This window comes from Lissotriton helveticus, chromosome 7 (genome assembly GCF_964261635.1).
Source record: "Lissotriton helveticus chromosome 7, aLisHel1.1, whole genome shotgun sequence".
Lineage (NCBI taxonomy): Eukaryota > Metazoa > Chordata > Amphibia > Caudata > Salamandridae > Lissotriton > Lissotriton helveticus.
Window position 1 is genome coordinate 1,361,637,921 of NC_136068.1, and position 27,269 is coordinate 1,361,665,189.

Sequence of the window (27,269 nt, forward strand, 5' to 3'; positions counted from 1 at the left end):
ATGTTGTTACAACGCATTCCGTGCAATGCAAGTCTTTTCCACTCATGCGTTACAACGGAATGCTTTTTCAACGCATAACCTTTACCACGAATATTCCTTTACCACGCATACCTTTCCAACGATTTTCGTTGTAAATGTATGCATGGTAAGGTCATACTCTTAGTAAAGGTTATACCCCTTCCCTGTACCCTTACGTGACTCCCCAGCCCCAATCCTTCTTATATTTAACCCTGCCCTTAACCCTCAATCCTTTTTTATATATATTTATTTTATAATACTAAAATTTCCCTTACCTCTTCACGTCGTCTCCTCTCCATCTTCCGTGGTGACGTCGTACGTCGTAAAGAGGAACCGGAAGTTTCTTTCCATTTCCCCTCAAACGACGCCGATTGCCTGCACTTCTCGACGCGACTTCAGGTGAGGTTTTTTTGGGGGGGGGGATGTAAGGGGTTGTTTATTAGGGATTATGTCTTAGTTATTTGCTAATTAGTCTTCAATATGCCCTTTCTTTCTTCTCTTTCCTTTGGTTTTGACACACTAGGCCTTCTGTTCCATTTTTGTTTTGAGCCAGAAAGACTTAGTCTGTCCTTTCCAGACTTCATACATCAAAGTCGGTCAGACCACTATGCTAACCTTTTGGAACACACAGGTTTTTTTAAACAAATCACTTATTTCATAGCAAGTTATTGGTCATGCTATGACATGTGGTCTAGTTAATGAGATCTATACAAAATATATCTCTAGACACAAAGGGGTTGAACCATCAGGTAAAGAGACAAACCAAGGGCTGATATTGTGTTTTGCAGGAGGCAAAAACGGGTCATGACGAAAAGCTATCCTTCAGGAATAGAAATACAGAGGTGTTAGGAGGATTTCCAGCCATGGCAAAGACCAACACGTGTTCCACTCCTACAGACGGTTTAACGTCCCATGCCTGGTCAGGGAGCAGGACCTATAGCAACAAGCATTAGAAATGCAATCGGGCTCGGATTTATTTGAGTTTGAGCTAATGGTATTGTAAATGCCAATGTATTGTTGCTATGTGTTATGGAGTGTGTTCATGTGGTGTGTACTGCCAGTGATCTCCTTGTGAGTGTGAGAATATTGCACCGTTACTGCCTGTGATGTCCTTCTTGTGAGTGGGAGAAGCTTGCACCTCAGCTGCCTGTGGTCTCCTTGTGAGTGTAAGAAGCTTGCACAGCTGCTGCCTGTGATGTCCTTCTTGTGAGTGTGAGAAGCTTGCACCGCTGCTGCCTGTGGTCTCCTTGTGAGTGTAAGAAGCTTGCACTGCTGCTGCCTGTGATGTCGTTCTTGTGAGTGTGAGAAGCTTGCACCGCTGCTGCTTGTGACATCCTTCTTGTGAGTGGGAGAAGCTTGCACCTCAGCTGCCTGTGGTCTCCTTGTGAGTGTAAGAAGCTTGCACAGCTGCTGCCTGTGATGTCCTTCTTGTGAGTGTGAGAAGCTTGCACCGCTGCTGCCTGTGGTCTCCTTTTGAGTGTAAGAAGCTTGCACAGCTGCTGCCTGTGATGTCCTTCTTGTGAGTGTGAGAAGCTTGCACCGCTGCTGCCTGTGGTCTCCTTGTGAATGTAAGAAGCTTGCACTGCTGCTGCCTGTGATGTCGTTCTTGTGAGTGTGAGAAGCTTGCACCGCTGCTGTTTGTGATGTCCTTCTTGTGAGTATGAGAAGCTTGCAACTCAGCTGCCTGTGGTCTCCTTGTGAGTGTAAGAAGCTTGCACAGCTGCTGCCTGTGATGTCCTACTCACTACTCTACTCACTACTCTGCACTCACTACTCACTACTCTACTCACTATACTCACTACTCTGCACTCACTACTCTACTCACTACTCACTACACTACTCACTACACTACTCACTACTCTGCACTCACTACTCACTACTCTACTCACTACTAATCTACTCACTACTCTACTCACTACTCTACTAATCTACTCACTACTCTACTCACTACTCTACTCACTACTCTACTCACTACTCTACTCACTACTCACTACTCACTACTCACTACTCTATTCACTACTCTACTCACTACTCTACTCACTACTCACTACTCACTACTCACTACTCTACTCACCACTCTACTCACCACTCTACTCACCACTCTACTCACCACTCTACTCACTACTCTACTCACTACTCACTACTTTACTCACTACTCTACTCACTACTCACCACTCTACTCACTACTTTACTCACTACTCTACTCACTACTCACTACTCACCACTCTACTCACTACTCTACTCACTACACTACTCTCTACTCTACTCTCTACTCTACTCACTACTCTGCACTCACTACTCTGCACTCACTACTCTGCACTCACTACTCTGCACTCACTACTCTGCACTCACTACTCTGCACTCACTACTCTGCACTCACTACTCTGCACTCACTACTCTGCACTCACTACTCTGCACTCACTACTCTGCACTCACTACTCTGCACTCACTACTCTGCACTCACTACTCTGCACTCACTACTCTGCACTCACTACTCTGCACTCACTACTCACTACTCACTACTCTAGAGGGAGCGAGACAGCTCCAAGGAGCCGTGACCAGGGAGACGCGACTCCATGAAACACTGCCCCTCTGTCCTCGGCTGCTGGGGAGGGGGCAGAGCCCCTCCTTTGTCAGCAGGGCTCTGTGCACGTAGGTAAGCCAAGCATCCAATCAGAAGGCAGGACGCGCAGTACGTATGGCACAGGCGTGTAGTAAAGGGGAAACACTTAATAAGGGCACTGAAAGACACACTGAAGAGAGTTGGACAGCTCTGTGGGTTCGCTACCTGCTGCTGAGATCTGTGTCACTCCAGAAGGGTCACATTTCATTTTGTCGCGTTGATAACACGTACATAAGTTATTTGCAGCGCTGTGACACTATGCGCCTACGGCAGAGAACAAGGCACTGCAAATGGCACAAGTATGACAGAAAGCGCAGCGAATGGCACAAGTATGACAGAAAGCGCAGCGAATGGCACAAGTATGACAGAAAGCGCTGCAAATGGCACAAGTATGACAAAGCGCTGCAAATGGCACAAGTATGACAAAGGCCTCCAGGTGCCAGGGGCGCACACCTACTCCGCCGTTCTTGTAGCACAGGTACGGGAAGCGCCACACGTTGCCCAGGCCCACGGCGAAGCCCACGCAGGACATGTTGAAGTCCATCTGCCGGGTCCAGGTGGCGCGCTCGGCCGTGGGCTCGCGCGGCCCCGGCGGGGGGTACCCTCCGGACAGCTTGGCAGACCCGTTGGCACACACGTCGGCATCGTGCCCACCTCCGTTGGGAATCAGTTGCCCTTTCTTCTCCTCCAGGGAGCCGTGACAGGTCCCATTGGAAAGTGACCCCGACACTTCTCCATTCGGTAATCAATTTTCAAATTTTTGTAGCGTTTTTGTCCCTCTGCGAGCGAGGCGCTTTAGTCGGGTGGAACTGCCCTCCACAGGGGGCACCCCGTTAGTCTGTCGCTGACTCAAGGCGAACAAAGGTCCCAAAACAATGTAAAACAAGTTACTCTGAGACTCTCCTGACAGATGCTGTCCTCCAGTCATCGTGACAGCGTGCACCCATCCTGACAGGACGACTCCCCCTGCAAAGTGCCCGCAGCACTCACTCCTCTCAGTGCTGGGGCAGGGGGCACAGCTCCTTAAAGCTGCGGGCAGCACTGTAAGAGAAGGCATGTACTCACCAGGAGCAGGGCGGTTACAGGCTTAGATTTTGAACTACAACGGATGTATTAAAGTTACCAAAGCCTCCCCTCCTCCCATGAATAATGCAATAATGAAACGAGGCGTGACAGACCAGCTGCCAGGGACTGCGACAGGTGCGGGATTATTACAAATACAATACAATATAACACCAATATAGGTGAAAAACTCTCTCGATAACCTGTTAAAACGGATATTTAGTTGTACAGCGCCTAAAAGTACAACGATCGCAAGGCTACGAAACCATTATTACTAATAATAATGCGTGAAACTGTATGGCACTTAGGACTGTTGTCTTTAGTAGCAGTGCACCACACGAGTCAAAATTGTATTACACTGTGCTCTGTAGAGACTTTGGAACCTGTAAGAAGCTCTGGTGCGAAAAGTATCAATTTCATCCTTGGGTGATTTAGAAGCGGTAGCGAAAAATCCCAAATTGATACTCACTGCACTACGTTTACATGGATAGTTCAAGTTCAGTCGGCATCACTGTCATAGCACCCATTCATTAAAAATACAACAAAAGTGGTGTGCATTCAGTCGTCAGGGAAATAAAGTCTGGGTGGGATCTTAGAGATGAAAGTGACAAATACAAATTACACTGTTGCATAAATATCTGCACATATTGCGGCCAGTGGAAACCCGTCAGAACCTAGCCCTAACAGATGGGTGGTAATATGGCGCTTCATAACCCCCTAAACACATGCACCGATCCTTCTCACCAATATTGCCCTCCACGGAGATCTCTTGGGCTCCACGGTGTCCCTGCAGCTTCTTTGGGAGGAGTGGCCATAGCTCAGACTGCCGCTGTCACTATCAGCTTGCTGCTGGTTCCTCTGCGGACTGAAGCTCGGTTTGATTTAGGCGCGCAAAGCTCGCTCTTCCTGCCGCTGCGTGACGTCACGCAAAAGCCCCGCGCCCGCCACCGCTTCTTCCTGGATTTCGTTCTAATAATATATACAAGTGTCCCAGAGCGCCTCCCACAGAGGCCGTGAGGGCGCTTCTCCCCAGGGGTGTCAACAACGGAACACAGACCGGGGGGGAGATTTTTCCGTTTCTCTTCCCTTCCACACCGGTGCAACTCTTACTGTCTGATCGCCTCCGAGCTTTGCTGCCAGTCAACGGGACTCCGGTCCGGTGATTGCTTAAATTATCACGTCTCTGTGACATCTGCTTAATTATTATTTTCGGTTTCTACCGACATCTTACAATGTGTGTACTGTTCTAAATATATACGTGGCTTTGGTGAACGTGCCAATTAAAAAAAAAATCTTCCACGAGCACCCGCCGTGCGTCCCGTTTAGGCAGGAGGTGCGTAATGTCACGGACCGATACGACTCTACTGCTCTGCGCTCTGCTCTTGAAGGGAGCCATGCTATCCGAAGCGCTACGTTTCTGAAGAGCGAAGAGATGGGTGAGCGGCGACAGGGAAGAACTAGGGCAACAAAAGAGGCCAGACTGTGAGAGGGGGCCCAAGTGGGAAGAGCACGCGGCCAGTGTGGCAACAGAGTGGCAGCGTAAGCGCAGGATGGCGGCCGAGACTTGCATCTTGAAATAACGACAATCTTAAAATAGAACAAATGGAGCACATTTCAAAAGTGGGCCTGGACAGTGCTAATACCATTCTGAATGGTTTTCCTGCTTGCCTGCTCCATTTATGCGAGGTATCTTAAAAAGTACTGTGACTGCCCTTGAAGCTACAGGAAACTGCTTTCAATTATCTCCGCCGTGAACGCGGCACTCTGACAGCTCCTAATTAAAATGAATGGACTGCCGTGCACGAAAGGTACATCTTACACGCGCGCATGATACATCCAATGCAATGGAGAACGCGCTCCCACCATCTGTATTGCATTACACGGGCACTCTGACAGCTCCTAATTAAGATTTATAAGTCTACCGTGCTCGTAACCACAGACAATATGCCATGCAACTGAAAGAAATGACGGACGAAAAGTAAATATAGCCTATCACGTCAAGGCTACTAAATAGACAGCACAGCGAAGACGAATCACTAGGCAGATGCCATAAAAAACGTGGCGCGCACTAAAGAATGTGCCAGCCAGAACCCCTTTCAGAATTCTTTTTTTTTCGAACACATAAGAGCTCGGAAGCTCCGCCCCCACTTCGTGGTGACGTAGGCCCGAGCCCTAAAAAGGGCAAAAACCATTGAAAAATCCTCTGCCTGAGATTCTAGGTCAAGCTGTAGAACCAAGGACCAACAGTGCTCTTTCTCAGATTCTTTGGGCCTGTCTACAAATGGGTGGTAGAAGCATGATGTATCTACCACCCCCAGTACATACTGATTCGCCCAAGGTGCAGTATTTAATGGATGCAGATAACACTCCTAATTCTGAGTTTTCCCCTCACACAAACAGGGAACAAATTTGGACAGAATCGAAATGGTGGGATACATCTCATCAAAAATGATAAGAAACAGTAATTATCATATATTTCGTCATTTCAATCCCTGCACAAACAGGACTTGCGCAGTGTTCAACATTTTGCCCTAACCTTGTAATCAGGTTGTATGTGAATAATGCTGTTGAGCAATTAAAATTTTCGCCCTGTGTTGCCTCACATTTTCACTCGAGACTCTGGTATTTGTCATAGACTTATGTACAAACTAATGTTTACTGCACTTCCTAGTTTGGAAAAAGATGTAGGGCTGCGTGTCAAAGTCACCACTCAAGTAAAGTCCCCTCTGCTGTTGAAGTATCATGGTTTGAGATGGTGTATTGAATGTAAGTTTCATTAGAAGATCCAGTGACCAGTGTCTCCGTCGATCCGCCATTTGCAGGATGAACCACATCTACTAGGCCATTATCACCGTTCAACATAACTAACTCCTCAGCATAGTTTGAGGTGCCGTTCACGGAGTTAGTGAAAAACAAAAAAAAGATGCATTTATTTGAGATGGCTATCACACCAAGTTATAGACCCAAAATGCTAATAAATTGAAGCTTGTTGTTACAATAATATTGTTTCCTCCAACTATTCTAGATCAGTGCTTGGTGTAGGTAAGATAGCCAAATGATATCACCAGTGGTTAATTAGTAAAAACAATAAGTACTGGAGCTCTAGTCAGGTGGCAGTTTGCACCAGCTCATATCTCCTCTTAACAAAGCCTAAAACAGAACCAACTACTAAACATTGAAGTGGGGAGACGATGTGGCGTAATGGCTAGAGCTCTGACTTCGGAGCTGGGGAACCAGGTTTGAGTCTCAGCATCGGCTCACCATCCTGTGATTCTTGGCAAATCACTAAATCTCCCCGTGCCTACCATAAATTAATGCGCCCTTAACTGGTGCTCATGAAAAGCACCAGTGTTGACGATTAAGTGCTGTACTGAGCACAGGAAACAATAGGCTCAAAATAAGCACTGTATATCACACAGGGTGAGGTGACTTGAATCTACCCTTTATTTTGTTTGTTGACTGGAAAGTGTGTTTGTTTCTCACAATAACAGAATATGAAAGCTCGTCTGTGCACTAGAGGGGATTTTCTTTTTTTTTGCAAGTACAGCGTTTCATTCCTCATGGATAGATTGGAGCATGTGTTACTCTTCCTGTTTACATAATAGTTAGCTGAGGGTGACCTGAGCTGTAAACCCTGTGCCAAAGGTTCCATGAACAGAGAAGGGAACCATATGACATTCAGGCTCCAGTTATCAAACATCCTATCACAATCAGCTCTAACACTTCACTTGCTTATGTGTTCAGCGAACAAGGATATATTTTCTCTATTTAAAATAATTTGCAGACTTTTCAAATTGGATTGCAAATGCTGCAGATGTCTATAAGATGTATTCATTTAGTTATTTAATACATTTATAGAGCAAGTGTGACATTTACAAATCGCTAATGCTTACTTTGAGCCAGTGGTAGCAGGTGGGGCCCACCAGCACTCACTTTTGGAAACCAGCTCTAATATTCTTAACAGAGTTTGATCCAGAGCAAGAGCGAGAAAAACACTAAAGAAGGAAAGAAGGAGAAAGACTACAAAACAATGACAAAAGGAGATTTCATGGATGAAATAGAACCTGTATGAGTGAGGTAAAGAGACATGAGGTTGAATCAAGACTATGCCGCCTTGGTATTCAGCACCCCGACCTTCGATAGTGCCGGCCACAGGGTCTGAGCAAAACTTTGGTCCACAACATTTATTCTTTACAAATTCGGCACTACAAGTAGGCTACTGGTGTGAGACAAGTGGTCTCTAGGCAACTGTAACCAAGGTCTGGCTATGTCTAAGCACACAAGATTTAAACAAGTGTAAGAAATGAGTCACAGGGCAATGTGTAAATTACCCACGATCATACGGTTTGTGCACTGTAAAACCAGACAAACTCAGTTGTAATTTTAGTTTTTCAATTTGGGGAATTTACCACTAGTTCATATCTGTTCATTACTCATGCAAGCATGTACTTAGAGCAGGGCAGGTAAGTTATTAAATGATATCAAGTAGGCGCGGTCCCATACCCCAGATATCAGAGTGAATAACCAAAGTGACAAGGATGTCAAAACAAAAGGGGAAGGATGGTGCACACAGGGAGAGCGATATCCAGCTAAAGTGCCTGAGGTTGAATCATCAATAAGTTAGTCCGATATTTTCCTGGCATTTCCCTTATTTTATTGTGTTTTTTCACTGTGTAGTACCATACACCCGAGGTCCTGAAGAATTGCCAGTTGGGCAAGAAACATGTCGACCTATTTAGAGGGTTGAGTTAGTCCACTGTGTCCCTCACAGTCCCTATCTCCCCTCCCACCCCTTTTAACTAAGGGAGTCAGCCACGTGAATAAAGACCCTTGTGGACTGACTCACCTTCTTTTAATATCACTATTCCCTCACGACTACACTTTCACCAGACCCCTCACATGCACTCAACCATTGGCTGGAACAAAAAAACTCCAACAAAGAGCGCCTATGGCGCCCGTCGGAGATTGCAGCGCCAGTCTGACGAGGAGCAGGAGACCAATGATGAAGCATGACACCTAGGTCACTGGGTGTGTGAGGTCTTCTAGTTCTAATAAGGGAACATCCTGTTCCCTGCTTCTTCTCTACTCCCAAACACACACATACCTCTTGTCTTTCCCCGGGGGAACTTTGTACTCTTTTGCGATTTGGTTAACTGGACAAGTACACGGGACCCCGTTAAACATTGTCCACAGGTGGTTCCCACTTTTGTATTGAATTTCCCTGATACCACAGGTACTGAAGGTCACTTTATAATTTTACCACTACTCTTGGATATAGTGAGAGCTGATAGCGATGCAGGAGGGAGATGAAACAGGGTGCAGCAAGAAAGCTACAGCATGGCTCTTTTGTGTCAATATTCTCCATTCAGGGTCGAGGGACTGGGTGAGTGAGATATTGAAAGAGACTGAAAAGAGGCAGTTACGAAGGGACACCAGCCAGAAGTTACGGACACCCTTACGAGCGCCCTAGCTTTACCCAGTTACCACAGAGAGGGAGGAAGAGAGTGGCTGAAGAAAAGGATGCATGGTTGAGCAGTACTGTAGAGAAAGATTACGCATGAGAGGGAAGGCGGAAGATGAGAACAGAGAGGAAGGTGGAGCAGTAAGAAATTACTTTCACAACAACAAAAAACATTTAATGCAAATTGTTGAAATATGCTGCTTTCAATGTGCAAGGCATGCAGTGTGTGCATTTTTCACCATGGGTGAACAAACGACTGACACAACCCTAGATATATCAGTCTTCAGGATCTACAGCCTGTTGAGAAATCTCACAATTTCCATAGGGTCCAAGTACATATGGTTCTAAGACAACTTGATAAAACAGACTCGTCCTTTTTGTTAATTGGATACATCATCATTTGTTAGGCTTATGTTTCCATTTAACATTTTACTTTCACCACCAGAAATCTGTGTTAATTGCCAATCTGAGGCAGTGTCACGGAATGCTCGAAACTGGATGGTAAATAGCAAACTTTACCCTCATCACAAGGTTATTAAGATGTGAAATGTGCACTATAATATTTTGTCATTCATCCACCCAAAGTAGACCTCTGAAGTGAAATACCTGATCAGGTCTGGCTCTGTGCCATCGTTCTTAAAGGTAGCCTGCATCTGCCTTTCCCTGGTAAGAAGCTCATCTACGAGATTCTGGCGACGGTCCCCCTCCAGCTGGGTTCTGCAGGCACATGGTTAAGGTCTATGTTTGCTTAATATAATTACAATACTTTGGTCATACAAAACACCTAATAAACTCGAACACCAAAATAATTAAATAATTTAAAAAGGAGAATATTTCATACTATTTTAGAGAACAACTCCCTAATTTCAGAAGAATTTATATGCATTAGGGGTTGGTTTAACTGAACTACGTTAGTCTTTTTAAAATTAGATTTGTAAAAAATATTATATATATATATATAGAGATATATATATATATATATATATACACACATAAATAAACAAACAAACATACATATATATAGATATATATATATAGATATATATATATAGATATATATATATTTATATAACAACGCTCCCAAGAGTGCCACAGACCGCAGCACCCTCTCAGAGAAAAACGGACACCAAGTCAGGTAGCGAGTGCAGCAGTGTCTTCTTTATTTTATTTTTTCATGTGTAGCAGGAGTGCCACGATCCGGACGCGTTTCAGCGACCCTGTCGCCTAGCTCACCAGATACAAAGTATATATATATATATCCTACTGGCGGTTGCCAGTAGGTAGTTATAGTTAGGACCAAGTTTCCATAGGAAGAGCATTTGTTTGTTTTGCTTATAACTTTGGCGTTGTTTGATGTATCTTCATGAAAGTTTCCAAACAAATTCTTTGTTCATATCAGCTCCTATGTTGAAAGTCTGGTGGTGATTCATCAAGGGGGGCAGAGATAAAAGGGGGTCAAAAACGTGTTTTCTCCATGTTAATTTCCATAGGAAAGTTTAGACAAGGCTACAGGTCGAACGGGAGAACTGAATTACCCCAAATTTGGCAGGGAGAAGGGTCTTTGTCTAGAAAGCGCACTTTTGTTTATTTGGTGTAAATTCGTTCAGTAGTTTTGGAGAAATATCGAAATTTACAGATATCGATATTTGGGAATTCTACCATCTGATTGGCTGGGGCGTTATGAGCAAGAGCTTGCTGCTTATTGGCTGCGAACAGTGCGAGCGGTTGCAACTAGGAAGTGTTGGCGGCCATTTTGTGATTCCGTTGAAGCGAGTAAGGGGAAAAAAGGGAGGAAAGAGGAGGATAGGAGCACTGTAAACTCTGTGGGGGGAGTGCGAAGCGAAGTAGTCACTCCTACAGTTCTGAAAGTGCGGTGTTGGTCAGAGTGACATGGTGCTGAGATGAGATGCTGCTACACTAGAGTACGAAACCGAGAGCCTAAACCATGAGCTCATTGCTGTGATGTGGTCTGGTCTTTGTAGCATACGTGTGCAAGTAGTGTTAGTAGGCGTTTATACCATACAGGGAGTGGGAAGCGAACTACTGACCGCTACCATGAGTTTATACTATACCGGAAGTGAAGTACTCACGCCTACAGGTGTGAAGACTCAGGGATCAAACCGAGCTGATTGGTTTAAAGTGATGGGCTCTGGGTGCTGTAGCATACTGGCCGCTGAAGTAGAACTGTGTACGTAGTGTTAGTATGTGTTTATAGTATACAGGGAGTGGGAAATCGAACTAATCACCCCTACTGGTCTGAAGATTCGAGGATTAAACCGTGAGACTAAATCGTGAGCCCCTTGCAGTAAAGTGATGTGCTCTAGGCAGTGTAGCATACCTGTGGAAGTAGTGTTAGTTTGCGTTTATACAATACAGGGAGTGGGAAACGAACTACTCACCCCTACCGGTCTCAAGACTCGTGGATGAAACCATGAGCTCATTGCTGTAAAGTCATGTGCTTTGTGTAGTATTGCAATATAAGTCATAGTAGAATGTTAGCATGTAATGCTACTAAAATGTAAGTATGTAATGTTAGAATGTAGGGCTGTCATGAGGGGAATCTTGGGAAGTTTGTACAGGGTGCTGGAGAAGATGGTTACCTAGCTGTCTGGTCCTGTTGGTGGCTGTTTAAGCTGTCTTGTTTTCCTGCAATAAATCTACATATCGGATCCACAGCTGTCTGCCTCTTCAGTACATGAATTTGGCGACGAGTGGGAGAAGTTAAAAAAAGGCAGCACTCCCTAATATTTCGAGCTTGCTTGCGTTGTACTGAAGACCCGTTTTCTTCGTGAAGCTGTTTTTACTCAACCCAGGGTCGTCTGCTCATTGAACTACGTTATCCGACCTCTGGTAGGATTTATAGTTTTAGATTTTGGGTTTCCTCTGCCTCTTCAGTACACTCTGGTCGCTGTACTACAAGTGCACAAGTAGTGTTAGTATGCGTTTATACTAATTCTGTGGTTATGCAGTAACCAATGATTCATGGCCCTAGGGAGCGCCACGTCCTAGGCGCAGCTCATAGAATGTCCCGGGGTGTGCATCCGCAGGACATCTATGTTCGCTATTACAGGGCGGGAGCATGGCTTCCACCCTATGATAGCAAATCCTTGTGTGGCTCTTTGAAGCGAAAGGAGTAAAACCTCTTATCGTTTCAATTACGCGGATCCAAATGGTAAAAATGGAGAAAAAAAATTAAGCTGGGTCTAACCCGTTCATTTAAATGAGTCTCCTGGTAGGTAATGTTCTATGGCCAATCCTATTAATATAATGTGGCGTCTGTGCAGGACTGGGGACCTTAATCTCACATGTAAATTATGCGCGGGAGGGCACAGAGACATTTCGCAGCCTAGGGGATCGCCACCTCCCCGGGTATTGCTAACTAATTGTTCGGGGGGCTTCAAGGCCAACTGAAGTCAGGGGATCGCCACCCTCTGGGGCTTTACTTAAATATGCAAGGTGGGCCTCCCCAGTCCCTGAAGCCTCGGTGGTCCTAGGCAGTGCCTTATTGGTTTGTAACCACACGGGCAGTACTCCTGGTGTTGTAAAGTGATACACGCATAGAACCCTTGCAGTTGTAGAATTCCGCAGGCTACATTTATGTAATAGTCTGTTGGTTTATATTTGGTAGGTGCACCACAAAATTACAAATGTTTTCCCTCCTAACCTCCTATAAACAGACGATTTTCACAATAAACTACAGACAAGTGTTGTCAGAAAAAAAGACGTATACACTCACTTATTTATTGGTAAAAAAAAATAACCTTTATTAAAACAACACAAATAAATGGAAACGCAACTTTATTTGAGTTAGAGTGCACGAGAATACACAAGGTTGAATAATAATATGTTATGCCAACTATCACATACAAAGGAACAGAGCGCATGCTAGAAGCATAATGTACACGTGTAATGCAGTGGCGCAAGCCTGTGTGCATGTACACTTAGTAATCAGCTCACTACAGTGCCCTAAAAGCCAATGCCACGTCTGGAGGGCAGCACTGCCCGCTGGCTCAGGCCTACAGTACGGTCCAGCAGGTCCTTAAAATGAGACAAAGATGTGACTGAATGAGGTCAGAGATCACATCATTACGCACAGCAACATCGCTTGTTCATAACTGCGCATTCAAACTGACGCACCCCACCCTTCCCGCAGCACCGCGCTCAACACGTGTTTGTAGGGCTGCGCTGCCCGCTGGCTCAGGCCTACAGTATGGTGCAGCCGGTCCTTAAAATGAGACAGACATGTGACTGAATGAGGTCAGAGATCACATCATTACAGAGGGCAATAATGCTTGTTTGCACCTGCACAGCAGCGAGCTCAATTGCAGCCCCTGTGCACCCAGGCCCCAATGCTTACCTGCTGTCGTTGTGTGTTCAAACACGACGGCCAGCAGTGTTCACAATTCAGATGCAGTGATGACTGCAGGATGGTGTATACCTTATGGATCCCTTTCGAAACACAACGTCCAGTAGGGTTCACAATTAATGTCCAGTGTTGATTGCCAGGATGGCGTACGCCTTATGGATCCCTTTTTTTATTGCGCATTGAGATATTAGGGGGGGATGCGGCCATATCACCTGAGGCAGTGTGGAAGAACTGGGACATGTGGCGTTGTCGTTATCCTATTTATACGTACGCCAAGTTGGCTGGACTTGCGTATGCCAGGCCAGCGTAGGGGTGTGAATAATTGTTCCGGGGACCTGGGCGTTGTTCAGTTGCTGCCTGGCCAGGAAGTGTACTTATATGTGTTTCTGTTGCAGTTTTGACTTTGCAGAATACGCAGTTTACATTAATGTAGCATGTACCGGGAGGGCAGCAACTATCGCTAATGAGATGCTGTTAGAAAACATTGAATGGTCAACATCACATATTATTTAAAGTGTTGCTATCGCTCAGCGCACACGTGAATGTGCTCAGATGGAGGGAGGATCAGCAGTGAGGCTACGTCATACATAGTGATAACGTTCAATACAGTCAAGCAATGCATGTCAAACATGAATCTGAAAGTCTCACATATGACACACTACTATACTGGTAAAGCCTGACAACAGAGCATACAGCAATACAAATCTACACATTACTGTTTACTGTTTGTCACATGTGCTCTAGGATGTGCACTCTGCCCGTGACTGATGACACCCATTCAAGCCAAAAATACCCAGGCTGAAAGGCAGCAGAATAATGTGCACACACAGACACACCAGGGGCATAGTGTAACACACATTTGTTTTTTGATGTAACGTTTGAGATGCATGGCCATCACACGTGGAAGGCTAATGTACAGACCATGAACATTGATCAAGATGATCGTTGCATGTTGTGTGCAGTATAAGATATGTGTACACAGCCAAAAAACTTTTCAAAAAAGCACTCTAAGCATAAGAGATGTGTCTCATCAAATGCTGTAGAGAGAATAAGTAAAATGGGTGGGGTCCTCCAACTGTTACAATGGGAAATGTTATGAACCAATCAAATGCTTTTTTTAAGGTCACATTGCAATCGCGCACCGAGCGCGCAAGGAGGCCGCAGCCGACGAAATTTTGAGAAAATATATTTATCATAATATAAGTTTATTACAGTTAGAAATATATAAATGTTTAAACTATTTTAGATTATCGCTCCCTCTCATATACAGTTTAAAGTTATTTAGATTTAGTTTTGAGATATTAAAAAAAAACGAGGGAATGGAGTACCCGGCGCGACACCATACGTCTATGACATAACACAGGGACTGGCAGCGTGCACTCGTCGCATACGCAATGCGCAGCGGGCATGATCCCATACATACATGACGTAACGCGCGGCTTGGTACTACGTACCCGTCGGATACCAAAGTAGCAGCTGGCGCGACCTCATATGTATGTGATGTTACGCAGGACGCGGTGCCACGAATCTGTCAGATACGAAATGCGCATCATTTACGAGTTTAGCAATATGGCGGATAGGATTCGTGTGGTGATGGAGCTTGGTACACTACTGGTATGGGAGTGCAGTTTAAAATTTTTTTTTAAAAAGATATGCATATTTTGGGGGGAAGATATAAAACATTACCTAATTTTTTAAGTAAAAAAAAAAAAAGAAGAATAATAGAGTTCCAAAATATTACACATAAAAAAATAGAAAAAAATATAGGTTTTATAAACATTAAAATATGAAATTAACATTTACAAAACCTTTGAAATTCACTGAAAAAAACATAGGTTTTACAGACGTTATAGTTAGGAATTAGCATTTACAAAACACCTTTGAAATTCACTAAAAAAAACATAGGTTTCAGGGACGTTATAATTAGTTGGCCATTTGACTCCTATAAAACCAGAGAAATTCGCCTGTTATAGTTAGTTGACCTAACTATAACTCGCGCGCCTGCAATGCACTGATGATGATTTCACATATTACATCACTCATGACATGGTCAGTGACATCACTGATGACATCACTGATAACATCTCAAATGATATCACTGCATTTTGGGACCCCTTTTATCTTTGTATCCCCTTAACAATTCACTACGAAAATTTGCATCGCCACAAAATGTAGAAAATGCTATAGAACTGGAAGATTTTGTGGTGATCCTTCAAACGGGTGGAAAGTTACTAGGGAGCTAATATTTAAGGAATTACTATCTTTGGAATACTAACTATACCTACAGAGCGGCAATCAGATTTAATGTGATTTCTTTCTTTTTATCTATTATATTTATTATGTATTTGTTAATTGTATTACATAATCATGTGACAATAAATATGTCTTTTAGTTATTCATGCAGTAATTCTGAAACTTTACATATGAAGTTTAGTTTATTTTTTGTGCTTCCTTGACTGGCTTTCATTCACTTTGGGCTTCATATGTAGCACAATCACTGTTGTTATAAAAAGTAAGATGACAATTTTTTTCCTAGCGGTCAAATATCATGTCTTCCAAATAGAAGTTTGTGTGGCTCACAGCTAGGTCAATTTTTCATTGTGTGCACAGGGGAGCATAACAAAGATGGCTTTTGTTTGGCTCGTTGGGCAAGTTTTATTTTTTAGCTTTCGCAAGCAGATTGCAAGTGCTGGCAGGGCGAAATCTAAAACTGGTGGTCTTCTGCCTTTTACCCCCCAAAAAAACCTCAGGGTGGGTCAGGCGGTGGCATATTATTTTTGGGGGAGGAAAGGACGTGCAACCCCTTTCCCGAGCCTTCGTGAGGCCATGGGGTCAAACATCTCCCAGGGGCGATATTTGTAAAATGAGGAGAGGGCATATGCCTCCCTCTCTCCCTGTGCCTTTTAAAGGCCCTAAGTACCCCATTCCCTGGGGCCGACACTTTATTATTAAGGGTAGGGGGCGCGGAGCCATCCCTTACCAAGCTATCAACTGGGATGATACAGAATTATTAAGGGGGAGGGCGCGCCACCCAATTCCCGAGCCGTGTACAATCCCCAGGAATCCCTTAACCCCATCTCCCGGAACTGATGACTCAAATAAGGGAGGGGAGCATGAGCTCCTTCAATACCCGAGCTGAAGGTCTGCAGGGGACCCCATCCCTTGGAGGCCGATATGTTGTGGTGCCCTAGAGACCCCATCCACTGGGACAGTGTAGTTCCCTACCAGGAGATTGTGGGCATATCTTGCCGGCACTCTCCAGGGCAGATAACAGATTTTGCTCCTGGCCAGGCGGAAGCAGGGAAAAAACTGCTCCTGCCCAGGCGGGAGCAAAATTATGAAGCCAGCTCAAACGAACACCCAAGTAAGGTTATCGCCGGGGAGCCTGCAGGGGTCCTAAGGCTCCCTCCCCCCACAGCCCCAAACAAAACTGGTCCTCTGGGTGGCCATCAGGGCATCCACCAATAAAGAAAGTGGCTTGCTCCCACCAGGGGAACAGGCAAGGGCTGCGGGGGCCTTGGGGCTCCCCACACGTCCTCCAACGTTGCCTGAATTATGGGTGCCTAGTGTGTGCCCCCACTGATCAGAAAATTAATGGATACTCAGTCCAGCACCCACAATGGCCCAATGCCGGTTGGGCATTGGAGCACTTAGAACATTTAAAAAATATATTTTTAAAAATGCATTTTTCCAGACAGGAGCACCCCATTTACAGATGCATTTTCTGGTTGGTGGTGCCCTTAGAAGGGGCAGGGGCACCACCAAATATTTATTTCATGTTGTTGAGAGCTGAAGGGAGTGTGGCAGCCCCCCATTAAATTTTTAAAAAAAAATACAGTAAGTTTCCTGCATCATTGAAACTATGACCCCTATGTATGCTCCTCAGCTAGAGCGCAGGGTACTCTAGTGATTGGTTTTATGGCGGCACTTAGTGGCCTGAATTTTTTTTAAATGAACTCAAACACATGTTAATGTTTTTTTATGGGCTTTATTGAAAACATTGAGTTTTGTGCTTTTATGACCTAATAAGTCGAATAAAGCTTATTGGATTAGATTGGAAAACATTTCATCACAATCACGATTATTAAACATTGCAATGTGTAAATTAATGAAATATACATTTGATTATGGTTATTAGTGACTTTTTGACAAAGGCAATATGTCTGCTTTATATATGTTAACGTGCTGTAACCTTCATAAACCCAATAGGCCCTGCCAGTATTTTTTAGTTTTTTTAGACTTTTGACAAAGCCAAGTAGGTCTGTATTACTCAAAATGACACCTTGCACAGCAAGGGGCACTCAGCATGCACTGCTAATTACCTCCCATATTATATCACTCATGAAATGTCCTATGACATCATTGCTAACATTACTGCAACACCTGAAATTACATAATTGATGACAACACTGTGTATGGTGGGGGAGTGGGTTATAGTTACTTCAGAGGACAAGTTAAAAGGGAGAAGAGTTTGACTAATATGTTTACAGGGGCGTGGCCATAAAAAGCAAGTTAAAGTGCTACTCATCTAGCAACCCCACTGTACAAACTCAACTATAACTCCCACCCAAGGTTTTACTTGATAAAGCTTGCAATGAGATGTGTCTGTGTGTGAGAAAGATTAAATGGCCGTGTGATAACATTTTTGGGGAGAAACAGTCCGGCATTGTTTAAAGGTGATGTCTGGCTGCCTGTTGATTGGCGTATTGGTGTATAATGGTGGTGATGTGGATGTATATTAGTAGATCTGTCTGAGTAAATGGTGTGTGTTTCAATGTATAATGCTAGTTGTGTTTTTGTATAATTGTTTCCATAGAGTTCACACTGTGTAGCTTTGGTAATTGGTGGTTGTGTACGGGTAGGACAGTCAATCAATCAATCAATCAATCAATTCATCTTTATTCGATCATGTTAAAAGATCATAAAAGCACATATAAATAAGTCATTAAAATTATTTCAAATTTCTATCTTTAAAAAATACAAATATTTCATCACAATTCTAGAATAAAGACGAAAATACTTAAGAAATATTAAAATGAAAAAATTCCATTTCATGTACATGCTCGGTATGCTTGAACTATTATTTTTACAGACTCGGTATCCTACAGACTATCCCTTTCCTATTCCTCATGCAAGCCCACAGGAATGACGCAACTGAATAACAAACCAGAGGGTCAGGGAGTGTTTTTAAAAAATATAATGCTACCCGGCACTGCTTAAAATTAATTTTCTTTAGTATAGGTTTAAGGTGGACATTGCTTTCCTTCTCGGATAGGCTGCAAAATAAAAATATATGCAATTCTGTTTGAGGTGATAGGTTGTCGCAAGGGCACGCATTTAAGTTGGCGTGATTATATATTTTTTCCGGTAACCTAACATCAGAGGAATCAAGTTGGTGAGAAACCTTAGTAGTATAAATCTGTGTTGCATCCTATGTACATTTACTAGATAAGAGAAACCTCCTCCAGTTAATGGTGGATTGAGGCCATTTACCCGGGCTGCATATTTCGGTTTATGGAGTTCATTACGTTTATACTTGGCCATCACATAAACATATCACTAACCCTGTGGTTGGGAACCTTCATGCAAGCTAGGGGATCTTTAAAAACTTTGTGGAGACCGATCTCCCATAGCGCTGACTCTACATAACTAAGCCACCTAGACCTCTTCCATTTGTGTATTGCTAGGCAGCTCCTTAATATTGATTGATTCAGTGGAACTGTGTCTCTCCTCCAGATTGAATGCCAGAGGAGGAGTGAAGCTAACCGTATGTAGTCTCTGAGATATAAGGTAGATCCAGTTCCAAGTGTAAAATCCCATTTGTAAGGGTGGGAGGTAAACCAAACTACAGATTTAAAGTATACATTTTCAGTAATTTGTAGTGGTGTCGGTGCGACCATACCCCACACCCCAGCTCCGTAGGTCGCTGCTGCTTTAACTCTTGCCTGATATATATTTTTTATCAGTATTAGGGGTTTTGCACCCAATTTTCTGGCAAAGCTTTTTATAGCACCAATACCTCTCTCCATCACCATCTTTCTCCCCACCACCAGTTTTGCGCACAACAGATCTGTGTCAAAAAAGTTGCCCAAGTAGGGAAAGGAGTCCACTACCTCAATTTTTTGCACTTCTCCATGGAAGTGCGGTACCTTTTCTTTTTTTTGTTGCCCCTGCTATTAATACAAAAGTTTTAGTTTGGTTCACTATTGGCTGTAGTGAATCCATGAAGGAGACATATGTGGTTATGAGCCTTTGTAGCCCAATTCCTGTTCTAACGATTAAAACCGCATCGTCTGCGTAAGCCAGTAGTGGTAGCATTTGATTATCAAAAGGGAGAACAACCCAGATGGCCGCTGTTAATGCCTTTTCTACTCCGTTTGTGTATAGTGAAAAGAGAAAAGGGGCCAATACACAACCCTGCCTTACTCCCCTGGAGATTTTAAAGGAATGTGTACAGTCTCCAGTTTTGGTGTAATGCACTGATGCCGTAGCATTTGCATAGGATTGCCTAATAAAGTTTAGTTTAGCAGGTTCGACCCCCATCATCTCCATTATAGACCATAGATTATCATGGGCCATGCAGTCGAACACTGCGCTGAGGTCCATGAAGGCCATGTATAATTTCCCCTCCTTCATTCTGGTATATTTTTCTATGATCAGTGCTAAATTAAAGCACTGATCCACAGTACTTGTTCCCTGCTGGAAGCCATACTGGGCCTGGATCAAGATCTTATTTTCTCTAGCCCAGTCCTCTAATCGAGAGAGGAGAAGGCGACCCAGTCATTGTGTTGGCATATGATGGAGTGGGTGTTGCTGTATTATGGTTGTTGTTAGGAGTATACCATTGTTTGTCTTCGGAAGCATGCAAGAAGAGGTGTTGTGGTGTGTGTGTGTGTGGTCCTATACTGTTGTTTGTGTGCACATATAATGGTGCTTCTGTGGTAACATGTTGGTTGATGACTATGATTGTCTGTATTTTGTCATACAATGTTGGGTCGATGCTTGTATTAAAGAGGGTGGGTAGATTGTAAGAAATATACAATTGTAGGGGTTAGCATATGATGTTTGATTAGCAAGTGTTTTATGTACCAATTAGTGGATTTGGCGGATGGGACTTAAGGTTGACAATGTAGTTAGGTTTGGGAATGTGGTGAAGGTTGCACCTTAACCTGAGAATTTTTAAATTTTTAAAGTTTTTATGGCAAAGCCAATATTAACTTATTTGTCAACCTTAAATACTTCAACGTTTTTAAACAAAAATTGCAAAAAAAACACTGCCAAATTTATGTGTATGCTGATTGGTGCCAATGCCTTTTTTTACTGCACATCTGTTGTAACACAAAAAATTTCAATAAACGGACTGAGTAAAAAGAAAAAAATAGAAAGTGCAAAAAAAATTCATTTCATGCCACAACCCCATGGTGCTTTGTCAAACTGAAGTCCTGTCGCTGTTATCAACTGAGAAAGCTTCGATTGACACGTATTTGAGAGAATCATCAATTGTGTTTAAAAGTTTGTAAAAGCATGCATAGCTGTGAAAGTTCTTGGAGTGACACTGTACAACACTGGTAAATGACAGGTGTGTGGGTGTATGATAATTGATGTGTCAGCATATGTTGGGTAGTGTTTGGGTGTACGATAGTAGCTGTATGAGCATTTGAAGTTGGATGTGTCAGTAGATGTGGGAGTATAATGTGGCTCTATACTGTAGGTTGTGTTTACATATAATGTTGCTTGGTGCAGGGATTGTGGCGTTTAATAATAGGTGTGTGGAAGTATCTTAGTGATGTGGGTGTGTACACATGGTTGTGCATTTGTCTGATGGCTGTAAGTAGGCATTGCAGTCATGTGAGATGTTGGGTGGTTTCCCACATGACGGTGTGTGACTGTCATATGACAGTAGGAAGAAACACAAATTAACATAGGTGTGTTAGCATATTATGGTGAGTTTTCTTATGGGTTTGTGGACTTATGTTGGGTGTGGTGATGTATGATGGTTGCTGTGTTGGTATGTAGTGTTAGTTATGTGAACGTATGACAATGTGTTTGATGGCGTATGATGATTGATACCTTTGAGATTAATTGGTTCTGTGGCCGTATGATGTTGGTTATGTTGGGATAGGAGGGTGGGTGAATGGGTATATGTTGCTGTTGACCTACGACGGTGGGTGTGTTGGCCTATGAAATTAATTTGTGCTTGCTTATGAGGTTGGTTGTGTGAAAGTACGATGGTGGATGTGCAGGAACATGGTGTTGGTAGTGTTGAGGGAATGGTAGATGTGTTGTAAGATGTTTGCTGTTAGAAATTGATTTTGGTTTTGTGGCGTAAGATGTGGGTGGTATTGGTGCATAATGGTGAGTGTTTTGGCAATGATGTTGCATGTGTGGTGGTAATGTTGGCATCTGATGGTCGTTCTATGTAGTGAAGACGGTTGGTGTGGATTTATAAAACTGCATGTGTTCACTTATGATGGTGCATGTGTTTGTGTGTGATGGGATGTGTGCTGGTATATGCCAGTTGTAGTAATTGGGTTTCTGGTTGGCAGAGGTATGTACCCTGTCCAAGCGGGAACCACAATCCTAGTCAGGGTAAGTCTGATACACACCCTAAATTGTCCTGTGCTCACACTCTGGTAGTTTTTCACAGAGCGGGCAGGCTTAATTTAAGAAGCAATGTGTAAACTATTTGTGCAATACTTAAAACAGTAAAACAGTGCAAACATGACACAAAAATGCTCTACACCTGGTTAGAAAGATAGAGCTTTAGGTGAAAATAGCGCAAAAAGCACCACCTGTGGTTACACGGTCGCACCACACCGAGACAAAGTCACAACTTCAGGCCAGCTACATGGACCCACCTGTGCCCACTAAACACAGTACATTAAAGCCTGGTACACGTTCTGCGCCGCATTCTTTTGCAAAGTATTGCGGCAGTTCCAATGAGGACCACAGTGGACAAAGCACCTTAGGTACACTTTCAAGGGTCAAGCACTGGAGTGGTACCACCTGGCAGGGCAGAGTCACGGATGGCAAAGTCCAGGTGGAAGAGCAGGTTGATTGGAAGTCTTTTGTGTTCCTGAGACTTCAGAAAACAGGAGACCAGTGAGCTGGCCCTTGGAGTCACTCTGGTTTCTGGGTTGTAGAAATGCATGTCCAGTCCTTCTCATTACCAGGCAAGAGGGCAGCAGGCCATCACAGAAAAGCAGCAGTCCGGCAGAGTGGGAGTTCTTGTAACAGATCAGCAGTCCTTCTTCCTGACAGAGTATCCTCAGGTCTAGAAGTGTACTGAAGTTCTGGTGTCTGAGGTCCAGTATTTATACTTTGGTGCCCTGGTTCTGGAAGTTAGGAGAAGCTTCTAGACATTGGCTTTGAAGTGTATGTAATCCCCTCCCCCTTACCCCGGCCTTGGCTCCAAGCTGGCTGGAGTGACAATACAGGGTCATTAGGCCTATTGTGTGGAGACAGGGCCCAATGTATCAAGGTGCAAGTGGAGCTGTGCTTCGCTCGCCCCAGCCTGTATCAAGCCAGTTAATGGCCGATTAAGGCCATCAGGTCAACACCTAAGCTCCCATTGTGTGTGGCTGTCTAGATGGAATGCACTAGACCCAGCTGTCGGCCACCCCAAACGTGTATTCTGAGACAGGCAGAAGGAACAGATTGGTTTAAGTACGACAATGCCAACTTTCTAACTGTTGTGAAAAGAACAGATGATGAATGGAATACTGAACCAATCAAACATTCACCCCTAGTCACAAATCCGGGTTAAATCCATTGTTATTTTACACACCTCGCCCTTCCAGTTTAGACCCAGCCATATGCAAATCAGTCTGGACCCTGTTCCCCATGGGAGCAGTCCAACCCGAACTGCCAGGTCAGGTCCTCCATGGACCAGAAACAAGCATCCCAGGACCGGTTTCAGAGTTTCACCACTCATCAGCAAGGCTAGCTTGAATCTGGTGGCGTAGTAAGTAGGGGACCCATGTGTGGGCAAACCCTTCCCACTTAGGGCAACAAATGCAAAATGAAAAGATGATGGACGGAATGTTGAACCTATTAAACATTCACACCAGTCTCAGATCTGAGTCAAATCCATTGTTATTTTGCATACCTCCATATTCCAGTTCAGACCCAGCCATATGCAAATCAGTCCTGACCCTGCACCCCATAGGAACAGTCCAGCTCAAACTCCCAGGCCAGGTCCTCCCTGGACCAGAAACAAGGAACCTGAGACTGGTTGTGGCAGTTCAGGCGGGACTGTTTCCCATGAGGAACAGGGTCAAGACTGATTTGCATATGGCTAGGTCCAAATTGGGGTGGCATAGTGAGCAAAAGAACGATAGATTAAATCCATGTCTGTGAACGGGCGTGAGTGGTTGAAACATTTTAGCACTCAGTCCATCATCTTGTTGTGGTTTGACAGCGACCAGCGCCAGGGACCCTGGTCCTCCAACCCCCCACCGCTACCCCCTCAGCACTCTCCATACTCTCAAGCCTGGATGCAACAACTGCCAGCTCTCAACGCTGAACAACAGCCAAGGCCCAATCTCCTGCTGACACTGTCGGCGCACCTTCACCCACCTTCGGATCCCGGCAACAACCCCCAGCCCACCAGAAGCCAGCACACACGAACCGCTGAGCTGCATCCTCCTCAACGTACGCTCCCTGCACAGACTCGCCGTAGAAATTTGGGGCCTCCTCAACACTCACACGTCTGACGTAGCCTTCCTCACAGAGACCAGAACCAACGCCAGCTCCACACCCGACATCGCAACCGCCATCCCCGGCGGATACAAGCTCCTGAGAAAAGACCGCCCCAACCGCCCAGGCGGAGGCCTCACGATCATCCACAAAAGCTCCCTCTGATTGACAACCACCAACCCATACGATGCCTCGCCCCCCCATGGAACACATCCACTTTCAGATCCAAAACCAGAATGATGCGGTGCGGAACACTCGCCTACACACAACTTGGCCCCCACACCCTGTTTACCAACGTCATCGCCGACCTCATCGCATCCCACGCCCTCACCTCCACAGACTTCTATACGGAGACCTGAACTTCCACCTGGACAACCACAGCCCTCCTAGAGAACCTCACCAAATAGGGCTGAAGCAAATGGTCTCCGCCCCAACTCACACAGCGGGACACACACTCGACCCCATCTACCAGGAGGAAACATCATCTTCTTCAGCCACACCATGGAACTTCTCTGGACTGACCACCACTGCATCCATTTCCCATTTACTAAACCCACTGCACAAAAGCACGAGCGCCGCTTCCCACGAAGAATCTGGAACAAAGTCTACGAAGAACGCCTCACCTCCACCCTCACCTGCACTCAACCCCCAACTGCGACAGACGGCAACACCACGGCGAGCAACCTCCACCAATGGATCGCCAACTGTGCCAACACACTCTCCCGCACCAGAACACCACGAGACGACATAACAAAAAAGCTAACTGGTTCTCAAAGCTACTCCAAGACTGAAAGTGCTCCTGTCAGCGACTGTAAAGACGTGGAGAAACAGCAAAACTCCGGAAGCACGCTCTGCCTACCAAACTGCCACCATGGCACACTACCAACTCATCACATCCACAAAGAAAAACCTTCTCCAAGACAGAATCTTCTCCAAGGAACTCTTTGCCATCATACAGGAATTTGCCAAACCCAACCGCAAAACAATCGACGTCCCTTCCTCACAAGACCTCTGCGATAGACTCAGCTCCTTTCACTTCAAGATCAAGGCGCTCTACGACAACTTCAACGACCAAGACCTATGCACCGCCCCAACCCCCACCCACTCCACCTAACAGATCCTTCTTACTTGGACCCTACTCACGACTGAAGACACCCTAAAGACCATGAGGAGCATCCACTCCGGAGCACCTTCTGACCCCTGCCCGCCGCACACCTACCACAAGGCCGTCACAGCCATTGCACCCGAGCTACGTCGAACCATCCACTGATCCCTCGAGACCGCCACATTCCCCGACAACTGGAAGCACGACAAAGTCAACCCCATCCTAAAGAAGCCCTCATAGACTAGACGGACCTCGAGAACTTCAGGCCCATCTCACTGCTCCCTTTCGTAGCCAAGGTCATCGAAAAGGCCGTCAACACCCAGCTAGCGCACTTCATCGAAACCAACAAAATCCTAAACACCTCTGGATTCCGCAGTAACCACAGCACCAAGACCGCCCTCCTCGCTGCCACAAACTACATCCGCGCCCTCCTTGACCAAGGCCAAATGGCGGCCCTCATTCTCCTGGACCTATCAGCAGCCTTCAACACAGTCTCCCACCGCACACTAGCCACCAGACTCCACGAAGTCGGCATCCAAGGAAAGGCCATAGACTGGCTACGATCATTCCTCACAGACAGAAAATAGAGAATAAGGCTCACGCCCTTCCTCTCAGAACCGACAAATATCAGATACAGATTACCCCAAGGATCCTCCCTCAACCCCACCCTCTTTAATGCCTACATGGCCCCCCTCGCAACCATTGTCAGAAACCACAGGTTCAACATCATCTCTTACGCCAATGACACCCAGCACATCCGCTCCCTCACCAAGGAATCCAACCTCACCAGGCACAACTTCCAAGAAGAGATGAAAGCCGTCGCAACAGCTGCCTAAAACTCAACTCGGAGAAAACGGAGTTGGTCGGAGAAAAACTGAGAAAACGGAGTTGGTCCTCTTCTCCACCCCCTCCACATGGAACAACACCTGGTTGCCCCCTGCCCACACACCCCAACGGACCATGAATATAACCTTGGCATTCTACCAAACTAATCACTCACCATTAATCGCCAGATCAACGCCGTCTCCTCCACATGGTTCAACACCCTCCACATACTACGCAAGACGTTAAAGTGGACCCCCCCACTCCAGGAAAACGGTCACATATGCACTCATCACCAGCCGACTGGACTACGGCAACACCGTCGACGCCGGAATTAACAAAAAACTCCTTCGCAATCTCCAGACCATCCAGAACACCGCAGCCAGACTAATCCTCGATATCCCACAGCACAACCACATTACCCAACACCTCCGCGACTTCCACTGGCTCCCCATAGAAAGAAGAATAACTTTCAAGCTGCTCATGCACGCCTACAAGGCATTCCACAACACTGGACCCCAATACCTCAACGATCGCAGTCCCTTCCACGCCCCCAAGAGAAACCTACGCTCAGCCAACTTCTCCCTAGCCACAGGACCACAGCAGGAGGAAGAACCTTCTCCTTCCACGCAGCCAAGACCTGGAATGATTCCCCCCCTTAACCTCCGGCGAAGCCCGACACTGCATCAATTCAGGTCTCAAGACCTGGCTCTTCGGATGACCCAATGGAGCTGCTCACACCCACCCCTCCGCCCCTTGAGACCCTAACGGGTGAGTAGCGCGCTTTGCAAAACCCTGATTGATTGATTGAGCAGTCCACCCAGCATCTTGTTGTGTTTGCTATATTCGCCCTAAGTTGCGAAGGGTATGCCCAGACCTGGGTCCTTTGCTTGCTGTGCCACCGGATGCAAGCTAGCCTGGCTGATAAGGAGTGAAACCCCGAAACCGGTCCTAGGATGCTTGTTTCCGGTCCAGGGAGGACTTTGGCCTGGCAGTTCAGGCTGGACTGTTTATCATGAGGAACAGGGTCAAGACTGATTTGCATATGGCTAGGTCCAAACGGGAGTGGCATAGTGAGTAAAGGAAAGATGGGTAAACCCCAGATCTGAGTGGT

At 45.2% G+C, this 27,269-nt stretch overlaps 1 protein-coding gene across 1 annotated transcript in view; it reads right to left on the reverse strand.

Moving 5' to 3' along the window:
• STX8 (syntaxin 8) overlaps positions 1–27,269 on the reverse strand; it is a 1,335,619-nt gene that overhangs the window by 1,026,882 nt on the left and 281,468 nt on the right. Inside the window, exon 4 of the mRNA XM_078654681.1 lies at positions 9,771–9,881. Coding sequence (XP_078510807.1) covers positions 9,771–9,881 — 111 coding nt within the window. The remainder of the gene's footprint in view (positions 1–9,770; positions 9,882–27,269) is intronic.